Source organism: Numida meleagris, chromosome 23, assembly GCF_002078875.1.
Source record: "Numida meleagris isolate 19003 breed g44 Domestic line chromosome 23, NumMel1.0, whole genome shotgun sequence".
Lineage (NCBI taxonomy): Eukaryota > Metazoa > Chordata > Aves > Galliformes > Numididae > Numida > Numida meleagris.
The window spans coordinates 4,713,196-4,728,361 of record NC_034431.1 but is presented as its reverse complement, the minus strand read 5'-3'; the positions used below and the strand labels follow the sequence as shown (position 1 = coordinate 4,728,361).

At 53.4% G+C, this 15,166-nt stretch overlaps 1 protein-coding gene across 3 annotated transcripts in view; it reads left to right on the top strand.

Moving 5' to 3' along the window:
* The window catches only part of LOC110387619 (zinc finger and BTB domain-containing protein 16-like), a 49,287-nt gene continuing 34,121 nt past the window's right edge, over nucleotides 1–15,166 (top strand). The window contains exons 1-3 of one of the 3 annotated variants that reach the window (XM_021375933.1): nucleotides 1–37; nucleotides 589–1,906; nucleotides 6,963–7,108. In XM_021375933.1, coding sequence (XP_021231608.1) covers nucleotides 663–1,906; nucleotides 6,963–7,089 — 1,371 coding nt within the window. In that variant the 5' untranslated portion in view covers nucleotides 1–37; nucleotides 589–662 and the 3' untranslated portion in view covers nucleotides 7,090–7,108. Of the gene's footprint in view, nucleotides 38–588; nucleotides 1,907–6,962; nucleotides 7,109–15,166 lie in introns of those variants that run through there. The other 2 variants (XM_021375932.1, XM_021375931.1) reach the window with 2 other exon arrangements.

Here is a 15,166-nt window from a genome sequence, read left to right as displayed (position 1 = left end):
CGGGCAGTGCGAACTGCCGGAGCAGCCGCCGGCCGCCGTGAGTGCGGGCAGCGGGCGGGCGGGCGCGGGGCTGCCGTCCTCTTCCTTCCCCTCCTCCTCCTTCTTTCCTCCTTCCTCACCCCCGCCGCGATGCGCGGCTGCGGCTCTGCGGGCGCTCCGGTGCCTCTGGGGACGGGGCTGTGCCGGGCGCGGCGGCTCTCGCTCTGCACCTGATGAGCGCTGCGCTGGGACCGAGCACCGCGGGCGGGACGGGGCGGCCGCCGCTGCCTGCCGTGCCGTGCCGTGCCGTGCCGTGCCCAACTGGGCGTGCTCGCCGGCTCCGCGCACCGGGCGATGCGCGGCGATGCGCTCCCACCGCTGCCGCTCTCCTTCCCGAGCAGCAGCCAGCGGGACCGCGGTTCTCTGCGCCCCGGAGCGCTGCGGCGGACGCCGGCCCCGAGCCGAGCGCGCAAACTTTTCAGAGCATCGTGACTCGCCGCCGAGCTCCGGCTAACCACCCTCTCCTTCTCTCCTCCCCCGTCCCTCCTCTTTTTTTTTTTTTTTTTTTTTTTTCCTCCTCTTCCCCCCCTCTGTCTTTTGTTTTCGCAGATAGTCGGCACACAAAGCTAGTCCCAGATTTGAGCGACGACAAGGCACCCTAATGAGTGAACCTCGGGAGCGCTATGGATTTGACTAAGATGGGCATGATACAGCTCCAGAACCCCTGCCACCCCACGGGGCTGCTGCACAAAGCCAACCAGATGCGCCTGGCGGGGACGCTGTGCGACGTGGTCATCATGGTGGACAGCCAGGAGTTCCACGCTCACAGGACAGTGTTAGCTTGCACTAGTAAAATGTTCGAGATCCTCTTCCACCGCAACAGTCAGCATTACACCCTGGACTTCCTTTCACCAAAGACTTTCCAGCAGATTCTGGAGTATGCTTACACAGCCACCCTCCAGGCAAAGGTTGAAGACTTGGATGACCTGCTCTATGCAGCTGAGATCCTAGAAATAGAGTATCTAGAAGAGCAGTGCCTGAAGATCTTGGAGACCATCCAGGCATCTGATGACAACGATGCCGAAGTCACCATGACGGATGGAGGTGCCGATGAAGAGGAGGACAGGAAATCAAGGTACATCAAGGGGCTCTTCATCTCCAAGCATTCCAGCGAGGAGAGCGGCTACGCCAGCACAGCTGGGCAGAGCGGGCCGGGCGCTATGGTGGAGCAGAGCCCTTCGGTCTCCACGTCTTTCGGCCTCTCCGCCATGAGCCCCACCAAGGCAGCGGTGGACAGCCTGATGAGCATCGGGCAGTCGCTGCTGCAGGGTGCCCTGCAGCACAACGTCCCCGAGGAGCCGCACGCTGCCGGCCGCCACCCCGGGCCCAGCGAAGTCAAAACCGAAGTGATGCAGGTGGAAGACGCCTCCAGCCACGAGAGCCCACGGCCGCCGGAGTCGGGCACTTCTAGCGGGGAGAAATCTGATGACAAGAGCAAGGAAGACCCCGGCACCCCGACCCGCAGTAGCGTTATCACAAGTGCCCGCGAACTGCACTACGTCCGCGATGAGAGCGCGGAGCAGCCTCCCGAGGCTGCCCAGGGGATGCTGGTGGGGCCGGAGCAGTCTGCGGCTGTGAGCGAGAAGCCTTTGGGCGTCTACTCCGTGCTCCCCAACCACAAAAGTGACTCTGTGCTCAGCATGCCGCCCTCCATGACATCCACCCTTCACATGCAGCCAGCCCTGGCCGTGTCCATGGACTTCAGCGCTTATGGGGGGCTCCTGCCCCAGGGCTTTATTCAGAGGGAGCTGTTCAGTAAGCTCGGGGAGTTGGCAGCCGGCATGAAAACGGAGAGCAGAGCCGTGGGCGAGCAGTGCAGTGTGTGCGGGGCAGAGCTGCCGGACAACGAGACCGTCGAACAGCACCGGTGAGTCCTCGCCGTGTCCGGCCCCGCGCGCGCCTTCGGTTCCTTGTTTCGCTATTGCCGAGGTGTTTTCCTCTGTTTGTTGTTGTGTTTTGCACTCACAGTGAATGCGTCGCTTGGGTGTGATCTTGATAGCGGGTTTTGATTTCTGACTGGGTGTGCTAAGGGCTTAGCGTCAAATCCTCGCTGCGAGCCCAAAATCGGGACGTGGAGCAGCGTGCGCACTGCCAGCCCCGCACGGAGGGACAGCTGCCGTAACTTTCTCGGGGCTGGCAGCCATACCAGAAGCTTCCTTCCAGCGAGTGCTGGGTGGGGTGCGTAGCCCAGAGGAGGCTCGAGGTGTTGTAGGTGTTTCTTGCTAGCACAAACCCCGCTGGTTTCCCTGGCTGCTGTCTGCAGAGCCCCGTAGGGTCGCTGCCATTTGAGTTTAGGGATCTGTGCCACAGATGCCGTGCTCTGCAGATCCTCGCACCCTGTGCTGAGCCCCTGACCCCGGTGTGAGTGCCCGGTGCTCTGCAGGGTTTGTTTCTGCAGGGGAGATAGAGACCTGCTGCGTGCTCTTGTCCTACTGCACAGATGACGTTTGGGATTGCTGCGTTGCACGGCTTGCTGCTCCCGTAGTTTAACAGCAGCTTGGTGATGTCGCTCAGCCGCACGGTTTATGAAATATTTGCACTTTGCCCAAAGTAACATGTAGGTCAGGCTGGGATTGCCCTATCACCGGGTCCAGCGTTTAACCTCCGGTGGGGGCGGCTGCGGGTGGGTGTGCGCTGGGGGGGGACCACGGTGCTCGGTGCCTGGGGGGCTGTGTGCCGGCTGCTCCCGGCGCGTGCTGCTATCGGATACAAGCCGCTATCAGGTCCACGCTGCCAGAGTTCCTTGCAGCGTCCCCGAAGTGCCCGAACTGAGCATCATCCCCAAATATTAATGAATCAACAAGTTAATTAGTCCCGATGCACGCAACGTCGTGCACGCGCAAGGGACGGTGCGGGTGCCGCTAGCAGGGGCCGCTCCAGCCCGCGTGCTCGTGGCCGTGGGGGTGACCCCCGTGGGGGCAGAGGCCGCTGCGTCTCCGGTGCTGCAGCGTTCAGCCCCGTGGAGCTCCATGAGCTGGCGGTGCGTCGCGGCTCGCAGTGCCGTGCTAACGTGCAGAGCCCACTGCCAGCCACCCCCCTGCCCCGGAGGGTCCTCCCGCTTTGTGCACCCGTGCAGCAGGGTTCTGCTTTGTTCCCCTGCGCTGCGAGCGGGAGAGCCGGGGTTTGTGTGCGTGCGTACGAGGGACAGATGATGCCTGCCCAAAGCTTCTTGCTCGGACGAGGATGCGGCCGGGCCGTGCTTGCCGTAGGGTGATGCAGGCTGAACGTCACCGAGGGAGAGCTGCAGTGAACGCTCAGTGAGAATTTTAACGTGGCTTCTGCCACGCTCTCCAGCATCTCCCCTTCTCCGCGAGCGCAGAGCAGTGACCGATGCCCCTGCGTGTACCGCTGGAACCGGTTCAGAACCCTGAGCTCGTGCCGGGGTTGCTGCTGCTCTGCGCTGTGAGGTTTGGGGCTGATCTAACACAGAGCAGAGCGGCGTTCGCTAAAAACGCAGCCCCAGACCGATGGTTTACGGCAGCGCCCGACTTGGTGCGTTCCTCCTTTCAGGCCGTAGCTGCGCGCAGTCACCGCGTGCTGGTAAACTTTTCAGAGCGAGCCAAATCCTTTGAGCCGTTTTTAAACTGATTTGTAAGATGGTCTGTGTCGAAAGGCGTTGGGCAACAGTCGAATGAACTTTAAAAGAGGAGGAGGGAAAAAAAAAAAAAAATCGGAATCCAGGGCAGTTGGTGCGTAGACAAGGTTTCATGTGGCTTTTTTATAGTGTTTGCTTTCTGATACGTGGTGAAAATTACCATTTCGAGAGGATTTGTGGGATCCCATTGTATTTATGGAGCTGTTAAACAGCATCCACGCTACGCTGGGATCTATAACTCTCTGCTGGAGCAGTTGTGCAGGTGGTGGCAGCTGCACCGTGCTGCCGCTTTGCTCCCAGGGCGTGCCGAGTGACAGCAGTGTCACCGCGGAGCCGCTGCTTTGAGTGACCTCTTTCTGCTGGCCGCCTGTAGGTGCGGTTTTGCTTTTAACCCTGCCCTGGGCTCAGAGAAGCAGCCCTGTCCCCAGCTGTGTTCTGGGCTGCAGCTGGATGCTCGCTGCTCCCATCCCCGGGCTCCGTCTCCTGCTGGATGAGTGTTGGTCTGCCCGTCCGTTTGATCCAGTGCTGTGTTTTGGAGGTGCTGGAGCGATGGGCAGATGCAGCACTCCAGTGCTGCTGGCACTGCCTGAGCTCCCGGTTCGGTGGCTTTTGTGTGCCGGAGTCCCAGCTGGGAGAGGAGAGACCAAAGCGCTCTGCACGGAGAGCACTTAATGAGCCAAGAGCATCCCACCATGTACAGTGTCTGTTTATGTTACGTGAGTGAGTGAATGCATATGGCGTGTATGTTTGTTTACACACACATGCGCCTAGATGCGTGTAAATATATGTGTTTAGAGTCTGAAAACCGCCTGAGTGTTGCTCCTGCCTTCACTAGTATGGGAAATATGTGCACTTGGGGGGGGGGGGGAAAGTGCAGTGCTTCCCCCGGGCCCTGGAGGGGCTGTGGTTTGGGCGTTTGCTCAGAGGGCACGGGGGCACCCAGGGGTGCACGTCCCCATCGGGTCCCCAGTCCCCCAGGAGCAGCCCCATGTGCTTCTTGGATGACTGTGGGCCGCTTTGCAATCCATTTTTCTTGTTGACCAAGCTTATGATTTTGGCTAATTGAGGGCGTATCGAGTTGGAGACTCTTGAATTTTTTTTCTTTTTTCCTTTTTTTTTTTTTTTTTTAATAAAAGATTTCCTTCGAGGATCAGCAAAGTTCAAACTTAATCTAATGTTAGTATTGATTGCCGCTTCTAATTGCGGACCAAAAAGCTGGAGTTCAGCGGCCCTCTTCCGGTTTGTTTGCATGAAGAAAAATCTCCGCTTCTGAAGGGCTGTGCTGAGCTGCTGCCCGAATCTGGGGTAATTTGTCATCGTGAGGTTAAATACATTTAGACTTTATAAAATGAGTGTTTTATATATATACTTTTTCATGTCGTAAGCAGCAGAGAGAGCTGTCGGGGGAGATGTGATTCGGTGATGACTGTGAGTGGCACAGTTCTCCCTTTCTCCTTCGGTGCATCATCCTTCTGCTCTGCAGGGCAAGGCTTTGAAGGGCAGAGGACCCAAACCCACGGCGTGGTCCTGTGGGGTGACCCTGTGCAGTGCTGCCCACATGTCCCCCTGTGACATGAGAATGCCCAGCTGGAAAATGAAAGCGCTTTATGCCACTGTTGTCTAAGGCAAATTGTAACCGGCACTGCGGCGTGCTCCTGTTGGTGCTGTTTTGGCTGGAAGGTGCCTGCTCCTCTGTCCCTGAACCTATGTTAGTGCATGCCTTGGGAAACCTCTCTTCAAATTCCCACGTCTGATTTTTGCACGGGTTGGAAGGTGTCACGGTTGAGCTGCCATCCCTCAGACACGTGCTCCGGTGGGTGATTTTAAGAGTAGGTTTGCCCTGTCGCCTTGAACCCCAAACCTTTGCCCTATTTCTGCTCCTGAAGCGCAGATGGAGCAGCAGATCTCCTCGCCCGGTGCTTTGCCTTTCGGGCTCTGCTGGTTCCCCAAAACGCACGAGCTGCTCTGTGTGATCCCCACGCTCCTTGATGCCGTGCAGCGAAGTGGAACGAGCCGCGGGTCCCTAACAAAGCCCCGTGTTTGAATGGACCCATCGGCCGCTGCTTGTCACCGCGTGCACCGGGCGCTGGGATACCTCCAGCCGATCTGTCCGCGTGGAGCAGCGGTGCCGAAGCAAATCTTAAGTGGCTGCATAGGGAAATATTGCAGCTTTTGGCTCTTTGCTTGCCAGCCTCACCTCCATTTGTCTCCGAGTGGATTAGCTGAGCATTGTAATACTAATGCCATTAGGCACGTTGGCACTGCTCAACATGTCACAGTGAGAAACAGATGCAGTATACCATTAAAGCAATAAACGTGATAAATCAGATCCCAAGTGCTTTGTGAGATGTTATTAGTGTTAATTTTGGTAGCCGGGTACAGTAGTTGTTTTTTATTTCATTTTAAGCATTCGGCGATTTATGTTCCGCCGAAGTCGCCCGCAATGGAAACTTTAAAAAAAGGAAAGAAAGGGAGGGGGAAAAAATAATTAAAAAAAAGGACTAAATAACAAGAAGGCAGCCCCCCAAACTCTGCCCGTGATTATTTCCAGAGTTCGAAGACAACTTGGCAGCTCTTGTTTCTCGCTGATGGGCCTTATTAGTGGCACCTGGCATCATAACCGCCTAATGGAAACCAGCGTTCCCCCACTGCGTGGCCGCTGACAAGTAGCTCTGTCAGTGCGGGGCTGCCATGCGAGGAAGCTCTTATTAGCTTTATGGGCAGGGGGACCTGCCCCGCTCAGGAAATGAATGTTGCAGCCGAGGTCCGCGGCGCTGACCCCGAGCGTGTAACCTGTGAGTGCCAGCCGAGACCCCGCGCAGGATGCTTGGGATTTCGGGCTTTCTCTGGTTCTTGTCATAAGGAAAGAGGGAATACGTTGTGGTATGTTGCAGCCTTGAACTTTTGATTTATTCGGTGGGGGACTTAACCATTTCCATGCACCGCTCGGAGCGCGGAGGGGGAGCGGCTCTCCTTGGCTTCGGCGCAACGCGGTCGGTTATCGCGCATCTTGTTGGTGGCACGGCACTGCCTCTGCGAGCAGAGCTCTGGGACTTCCATCAGAAAACACCACGTTGTTTTTCCCCTTGCCCAGCAATGGGCAGCGGCTCTCCTGGCTGGCGTGGCAGCACCTGTGCAGGGGCATGCAAGCGTTACGGAGCTTTCGGTTCTGGTTATAATTTGCAAAGCGCTGTTTGTTAGAACGGCATTTATTGGCTGCGTGGAGGAACCCTCTCGCAGGGAATGCGCTGCTTCAGGGTGACACCAGCAAATCTTTTTTTTGTTTATTTTTTTTTTTCCCTTCGACGTGTGGAAATGCTGCGAGAAGCACAGGTTTGCAGCAGGGTCTCTGTGCAGCCTTCTGTGCCGCGCCGCGATGGTGCCCGTTCCCTAACACTGCTGCCTATATCTGCGTGGTAAGAAGATCTGCATTTTCTTTTTTCGCTCAGAATTAGCACGAATTTTCTTTTTACTTCCCCCCCCCCCCCCTCTTGACAGCTTCAAGAGAGACTTTAAATGAGTAATTACTAAATATTTCCCGGCAGCCAAACACGGGGCCATGGCATCTCCTGTTGCAAAAGTGAAAAATATTTCTGTTTGCAGTTAATTTTAGTGGCAGGCAGATCATGTTAACTGGGTGTAATTGCTTCCAGATATGGCAGAGGGTTTTGTGTGTTAGGATGAAGGGTCTGGTAAGTGCTCACTTCCTGTGTAAATTAGCCTATTCCATTCATTCTTTCTTTCTGGGCAGCCCTGGATTGTGTCATTCTTCTTGCAATTTTTTTTTTTTTCTCCCCGGCCTGGTGTTAGGCAGCTAAGTGCTTTATAGTGGGTTTAATTCTTCGTTTGGCATCACCTTAGCAGCGAGGCAGTGTCCAGATGCTTGGGTTGGGGTCTGTCCTCTCTCCTCCAACCTTTTCCTTTGCAACAGAGCCCAGCACTGTCCTGCTGCCCCTGCATGGCTTTGGGCAGCTGATGTATTTTTGGGGTTGCACGGCCCAAGAGAGTGCACGCTCCGTGGGACGGCCCCGTTCAGCGCAGCGCTGCGGTGGTTTGTTTGAAGGACACACGTGGCAGGTCACACTGCTCTGCCCAGAGATTTGCTTCCTCTCTGGCTACGCTGAAGATTAGGAATTGAGAAATGTCCGTGCAAGGGGCTCCCAGAACGTGGCACATAGTAGAAATTAAGACAGAAGAGATTTGTGTCATCCGAGGAACAGAGAGCGCTTTCTGCATCGTCGCGATGAGTCAATGCAAATAAGGCAGTGGGAAAGGTTGGGGACCACGAATTTGGGCTCACGAGCTCGAGTACTTTCCGTCCCTTCGTGACACCGGTTTCTGTTCTAAGCCTTGAGCCTGATGGTAAAGCACTGCTGGGGGGCACTCACCAGCGCCGCCTCGTTATTCGCTCCAGCTCATCTTTATCTTGCACCGCAGTGATTCTGAAACAGTCGTTATCATTTTGGAACACCAGTTTGCACTGGCGGCGTTTCGGATCGCTTCCGCAGCTCGCGTGCAGAGATGCCTTTGCAGGGAGAACCGCTGCTGCTTGAGCACCGGTTGTTCGTGGATAAAAGATGTTTTTCTTCTTTCCATCCATTTTCCAGCCCAAGGGAAGCGCGATGCTGGGGCGCTTTGCTCTGCACCCCGCTTCTGTTTGGGGTGGTGGGACCGATCGTGTCGGGCTCTGGATGGCAGCCAGCGCCGCCTCCATCATTTTCGCTGTAGTGTTCTTAACTGATTTTAAGTAGATTACGGCTGGATACGTGCCCCACTGTGCTAGTTTAGTTTTCCATTGACTTTCGTAATCTCGTCGCTGTTTTTATTGGCATGTTGTTTAATAAACAAGCCGGCAATATGCAATTTAGGAAATATTTCTCTATTTAAGCAAGAGGGGCATAATTCAGTTGCAACTTGAGCTGCTCGCGGTAAATCCCCGTTGAATTCAGGGCCCTGTTACCTGTGTCAGCACAGGGGTGGTGGTTATCTGGGTGCACCAGCGAGCTGATAACCCCGAGCTCTGCTCACAGGGACAATGTGGGGTGCCCACGCAGTGCCCAGGGCAGGGGGGGCTCAGGGTGCAGGTCCAGCAGCGCGCAGAGGGGACGTGGTGGTGTGCCATGGTAGGAACCTCTGCGGGTGACCTATAAAGCAGTCAGAAATGGAACAAGTGGAAAAAAAAAAAAAAAAAAAAAAGCACGAAAAGAAACTAAAAAAGCCCGAAACCCCAAACACCAGAGCATTTCCATTACCTGCTTACCAAGAAGGACGGAAAGAGAAGAAACAAGCTGGAGCCAGTGCTTGGTTTTGAAGTCATTTCTCTGGTCATTTTTAGGCAATCGATGTAATTCGGTTTTTGTCTGCATGGGTATCTGTGTACGTATATATATCTATGTGTGTGTAGATATCTATGCACACGTCTATGTATGTGTATATATATACACATACACATATATCTGTGTATTTCTACGCACGTACACAAAACGACGTAACGATTGCTTAGCATTTAATCTCATTTTAAGGTTTGTGCTGACATATTGTACGACACATGCGCTCTCATTGCGGGTCCACTGCTGCTGTTCCAAGTGATTTCATGCCACCAAGTCTGGGCACAGCGTGCTGGCAGTGGGCTCGGTGCACTTTGCCCTCTGTCACCGTCCCTCGTTCTTTCCTCTGTGCATTATTTATAGGAAATGATATTAGAAAGGAGTGTTAAGGAGGAAGTGTGATTCATCCTCCTTGAAACCATTGATGACATAAATAAAGGCAAAGTGCTTACTATGTGTTTTTTATTATGGTATTTAAAGGCAGGTTGTACTAATTTTGGAGTGTACAGGGTAAACCCATGAATACCGTGAATCTAAGAAATTAGATTTAACCACAGCACGTAATACACGTTAAAACAGATGCAACAAAACCTACCTGGGCTTCTTGGAAGTGCACGCACGGGAGAGCAAAGGCTTTCAGAACAGCTAAGGGGTTTCCAGATTTCACTGCATCCCGCTGGTTTTTCGGTTAGCAGGTCTGAGGTTCTCATGGGTTTGCTGGGACACTGTGTGGCGTGGAAGGTGGTAGAGCTGGGAGCTCTCCCGTGCTCTCCATGGCTGCCTTAGATCAGGGTGAACGTGAGCCCTGTGCCGCCGCTGCTATCTTCATGGGTGCTATCTTAATGGGAATACAAAGCTGGGAGGTGATGGCCTTAAGTTGTGCCAGGGGAGGCTCAGGTTGGATGTTGTGGAGCATTTCTTCTCCGAAAGAGCAGTCGTTGGCGCAGGCTGTCCAGAGAGGTGGAGGGGTCACCATCCCTGGAGGTGCTGCAGAACCGTGGGGTTGTGGCACTGGGGGACGTGATCAGTGGGCACGGTGGGATGGGCTGGGATGGGCTTGGGGATGTGAGAGGTCTTTTCCAACCTGAATGATTCTGTGATTCTGTGATCCCTGGCGGCAGTTCTTGCCCTGCAAACCTCGCGCTCCCCTCTCGCTTTCACTATCGCCCCGCTTTCAGTATCCGCCATCAGCATCAGAAGGTGACACTCAGACTGCGCCTTGAAGCGAAGTCATGCCGCAAGCCCCCACCTCTGGGAGGGCTCTGTGAGGCCGAGCTGCAGCTCACAGCGGGGCCGGGCGCCTTATCTCGGGCTGGGCACGGGCTGCGGTCGCTGAGCACCGTGCAGCACCAGGGCCATGCGTGGGAGCACCCGTGCAGCGGGCGCAGCGCTGGGGCCGGGCTGTGCTCACCAGCCCCGCTCTGGGGTGTGGGCAGCGGGCACGGAGCGCATCCTCCGGCCCCGGGGCCTCTTTCTGCGAAAAGATGAAGCGCTCAGAACCAAACCCCTCTTTACTTTCCTATTTGGCGCTCTGTTTCTTTATGTTTTTTTTTTTTTTTTAAATTATATATTTATTTATATTTTTTTTTTACCAGTAACAGGGTGACTTCCTCTTTTCTTTCTTCCTTCCTCCTTTTTCTAAGAAAATATCCAAAGTGGTGACAGAGCGCTTCTGTGAAGGAGAGGGGCCACGTGGCTGCTGGGGGCTTTCGGTGTGCGGAGCATCTTCGGCCATGTCCACCTGTGGCCATCTCTCGGCTGTGTGTCGGTCGGCAGGAGCCCCACTCCCTCCCAAAGGGATCTCTTTTGGGAAAATTTTAACCCCAAGCCTTTCCCACTGGGAGAAAAAAGTGATAACTCACTGTTATTTTTAAGCAGGAGCCTGTTTTGGGGGGCTTTGGGTCTTTGTCTCTTCCTGCAGGGCAAGGATGGAGGGCACGCTCTTATTTCACCTTGCTGTCCTCAGGTGTTTTGATTCACTTGGGTGACAGGCAGGTTTTCACTGGTTTTAAGGTTTTTTTTTGTGCATTTTGGGGGTGGAGGCCCCCATGGGAAGCTGGGCACCCTTGGCTCCCCAGCACCACGCTGGCAGCATGGGGTGTGGGATTTAAGGATGCAGAGGCAGTCGCTGGTATTGATTTCTGGCTTATCTGACCCTTTAGCTAGAGGCAGCTCTTCCCTCAGTGTCTAACCGAATGTAACTTAAAGCAACGAAGAAATGTATATCATCCTTCCCTTGCGTTAATTAGGGCTGGCCAATGCATTATTTAGTGGGGTGGGAGCTGAGGCGGGCTGCCCTGGAGCAGGTGCTGGGACGTGCGTGGGGAGGGGGCTGCAGGGACCTCGTGGTTCCAGGAGGGATTCATCCAGCAAAATCAGGAGAAGACAGCAAAAGAGGAAAGCGTGACAGGGGGAGTCTGAAGAGCAGAGCTGGGCAGCTCAGAGTGCTGGGTGCAGTGCATGGTCAGGGTGGGGGTATCAGCATCCCCATCCCAGTATCAGCATCCCGGTACCAGCATCCTCATCCAGCCCCGCCGCGGGCAGCATCCTCCACCCACTCGAGGTGGAAAGCAGCTCCCTAATTAGCACCTTTGTTGCTAAGTGAACGGCACTGCCGTGCGTGGCCGGCTTCCCGATAGTGATACGTGTGTCTGGGAGGGGGTCATAAAAAGCGTGCACAATGCCTCATTGTGCAGCCGCAGGTATGAATGCACCGCAGCCTGTTTGCTCGCCTCGTGACAATGGTCAGGTAGTGCAGGCCAAGGACAAGAGGCGAACGCAGTTTGTTTTTCTCTCCTCCCTCCCACCCCCCTTTGTTCGCTTGGATGTTCGGTGCTACCCACAAATGCAGTTGGTGGGGACTGATAAGAATCACTGACCTAAAGCGAGTAATGGAGACTTTCTTCCTGCCAGAATTACAAAGCAAGAAAACAAAAAAAAAGGCCCCACACAGCACCGTTTGTGGCACAGGTCTCACGGGTTCAGCATGCTGTGCTTACTGGTCTGGTTTGCTGAAATTTGTCGTGTGTTCTGGCTGTGAGTGTTGGGCTTTGGGGTTGTTTTGCATCTTCGGTGCTCGGGGTCCGGTCCCCTGCATGAAACCGGGAGCGAGCAGAGAAGGATGCGATGTTCAGTGCCGGGGGGCTTGGGTTCTCTTATTGATGAGCCATTGGCACGGTGTTGTCTTTTTTGGCTGCTTTTCCATCCATTAGTGCTGTGATAAATCCAGGCTGCGGCTGGCATCTCCTCGCCATCTAAATAAATTTGCCTTTGGAAGGCGCCTGTTACGTTGTGATGGAGCTGTATTGAAAAGAACCAAACCAAAGGCCTGAACTGCTCCCGTTTCCCCCCCTGCCCTCCTGTTGAATTCAGATATTTTCAAGGCAGCAAGCAACGTGTTGCATGTGGGTTGGTTTTTCCTTCTTTCCGCATGTCGACTCTGTTCTTGCATTATTCTCCAGCCACTGCGCTCTCCCTTGGTAGGATTTATTTTCCTCGTTATTAACTAATGAGCTGATTCTTTCGCCGTTTTGAAATAACTGTATTTTGCCTTCAATGGGAGAAAAGGAAAATATCCTAATAGCGTAGCACTCCAAAGTCATTGAAGGCGTGAATTTACTATTATTTCACACAAATATGTGGATTACTGCACTTCTTATTGCTTAAGCTTGAATTACCGAATCATGGAAGCAGAGAAATAGGAAATGTTTGCATACATGATTTTGGGGGAAAAAAAAAGAAAAAAAGAAAAGCCTGCTTTGTGAGCTGCAGGAACGGCTGCAGGGTTCCACTGGGGTGGGCCATGCACCAGCCATGGCTCACTGGAAATGCTGCAGCGTCAGACTAAGAACATCCCTACCTGCAGCCTTCCAAAGCTGTGAACAAAGTAGGAATTGGACAATGAGCGTTTGGGCATTCAGTGATAGGATGGGAGGTGATGGCCTCACATTGCACCAGGGGATGTTCGCGTTGGATGTTAGGAACAATTTCTTCTCCAAAGAGTGGTCGGGCACTGGCACGGGCTGCCCAGGGATGTAGGGCTGTCGCCATCCCTGGAAGTGTTCAAGAACCATGGAGATGTGGCACTGAGGGATGTGGTCACTGGGCACGGTGCGATGGGTTGGGGTTGGACTTGGTGACCTTAGAGGTCTTTTCCAGCCCTAATGATTCTGTGAAGCTCAGGATAAGACCTTGTGCGGTCTTGTGAGCTGCCACCTCTGGGTGCAGTCACCGAGCACCTGCAGGGCTGAAGTTAGGGCCACAGCACCGCCCAGCGCCGTGCTGCTTGGGCTGCCCATTCCCTTTATTTCCTCCTGCAACATATTCCACATCCTGGACCCGCGCTGTGGAGCAGGGTTTTATTATTTTATAGGTGCTGTAACAGCCAAATAACATTGTGCAGAGGTTGCTGATGAGCTCTCCCACTGTGCTCCATGGCCGGGTGCTCCAGGAGGAGCAGAGCTGCTCAGCTCCCTGAGCACAACCCTATTGTCTGCATCAGCTCAGACCTTTCCATCACAGAATCATTAAGATTGGAACAAACCTCTAAGATCATCGAGACCAACCGCCAGCCCATCGCCACCATGTCCCCTAACCACGTGTGCCACATCTCCATGTTTCTTGGAAGCCTCTTCATCCCAGCACTTGGGATGTTCTTCCTGGGGGTGCCCTGTGCTTTTGAAAATGTTCTGCTGTGGGGGCAAACATAATGCCGTCACGAAAAAACGTCTGCAGGGGAGCATGGGGTTTTAACCACAGTGTTGTAACCACAAAGCATTCCTCCTTGGGCCAGTTGAAGATGTCTGTTTGCATTGTACCGGGCTGCTCATTGCAGAGCAACCAGAGTAAAACATTACCTTGCAATTGCATGGTAGCAGTTTTCTAACTGGCGCACTGTAAACATTTGTCTGAAATGCTGCACGTTTTGCTAGGGCAATAGCTCTGAAAAATATTTTTCTTTAAAGCAAAATGGTCCCTCATTTGAGACTGTTCTTCTGAAGAGTGCCAAGAGGGGTGAAAATTAATGCGTCTGTCTTTGCATAAAGATTTGATGGTTCTTATTGTTATCCGTACGAGGCTTTGCTCTCAGAAAGATGGGACTGTCTTAAGATCTGCAAACAAAGTGCTCCCAAACTAGATGCAAAACCGACTGCAGTTATTTTCAGTGCAGCGCTGAGATGATCACAAAAAAATCCCATACGAGGGAGAGAAATCGGAGAAGAATTCTCACATAACAAATTATTGCTCTAGCAAGAGCAGCTTTGAAATCTATTTAACTTTTCAATGTCCCATACCCTTTTAAATGTTTCAAGTGTATTCTCACTGATAGGTTACCTTTTCTTTCCCTGCAGGCTATAATTAGTGTCCTTTACACAGAATTGGCTTAGAATTGGATTTGAAGAAGATAAGAATCAAATTAGCAGTATTTATCTTGTAAATTCCAAAAGATCTACTTAAAGACACTGTATAAAAAGGATTTGCTAAAAGTTTGGGCTATGAAAATGCAACCGTCTAATAGGTGCAACCAAAGGATCCACCAGTGCTGCGTTTGCAAATCGCTCTTCAATACGGAACTGCCCAAGTGTCGGTACATGGAGGAAAGCATCCCTCCTCCTGCTGCAGCTCCGCGGGCTGGGGGGCAGCCCTGCTGGCTTTCCTACATAACTATGTGTAGGCGGTTGTGTTTTTATTTAACTGAAAGGAACTGTCTCCAGGTGCAATCCTCTAGCAGCCCGCTCTTGTTGTAGCAAGTAGTAGTTGTAGTTGTAGTAGTGCTGTCCTGTTGAAGGCGCTGACCTTGTTCCCACGCTGAGATACCAGTTGGTGCTGTCTGTGGGTCCTACCCAAAGCCCAGTGCACGTGGTGGGGGCTGTCCCGTGTGCATTTGCCCATCCGTGTGTAATAATGCGTGCTAGGTATGGTCAAGTTTTTTAGCAGGGTTGTTTCCACTAAGGGCCTCGCTCTGCTAGAACATGCTAATTCTTCTTCATTTTACTGTACCCACACATCCGTAACGATCTCTTGTGCCTGATGCTGGATTCCATGAGCTCCTCTGAAAGGGAGGGGTGCATTTGTTGCGTGCCACGTTACGTTATGTTCAGCTGTTTGCTCGGCAGCACTGGAGAGCTTTACTTTCAGAACCTGATGGGTGACGGTGTTTTTTCAGTCCGGGTTAACGCGGTGCAGGTGGTGATGGTTGTGACAC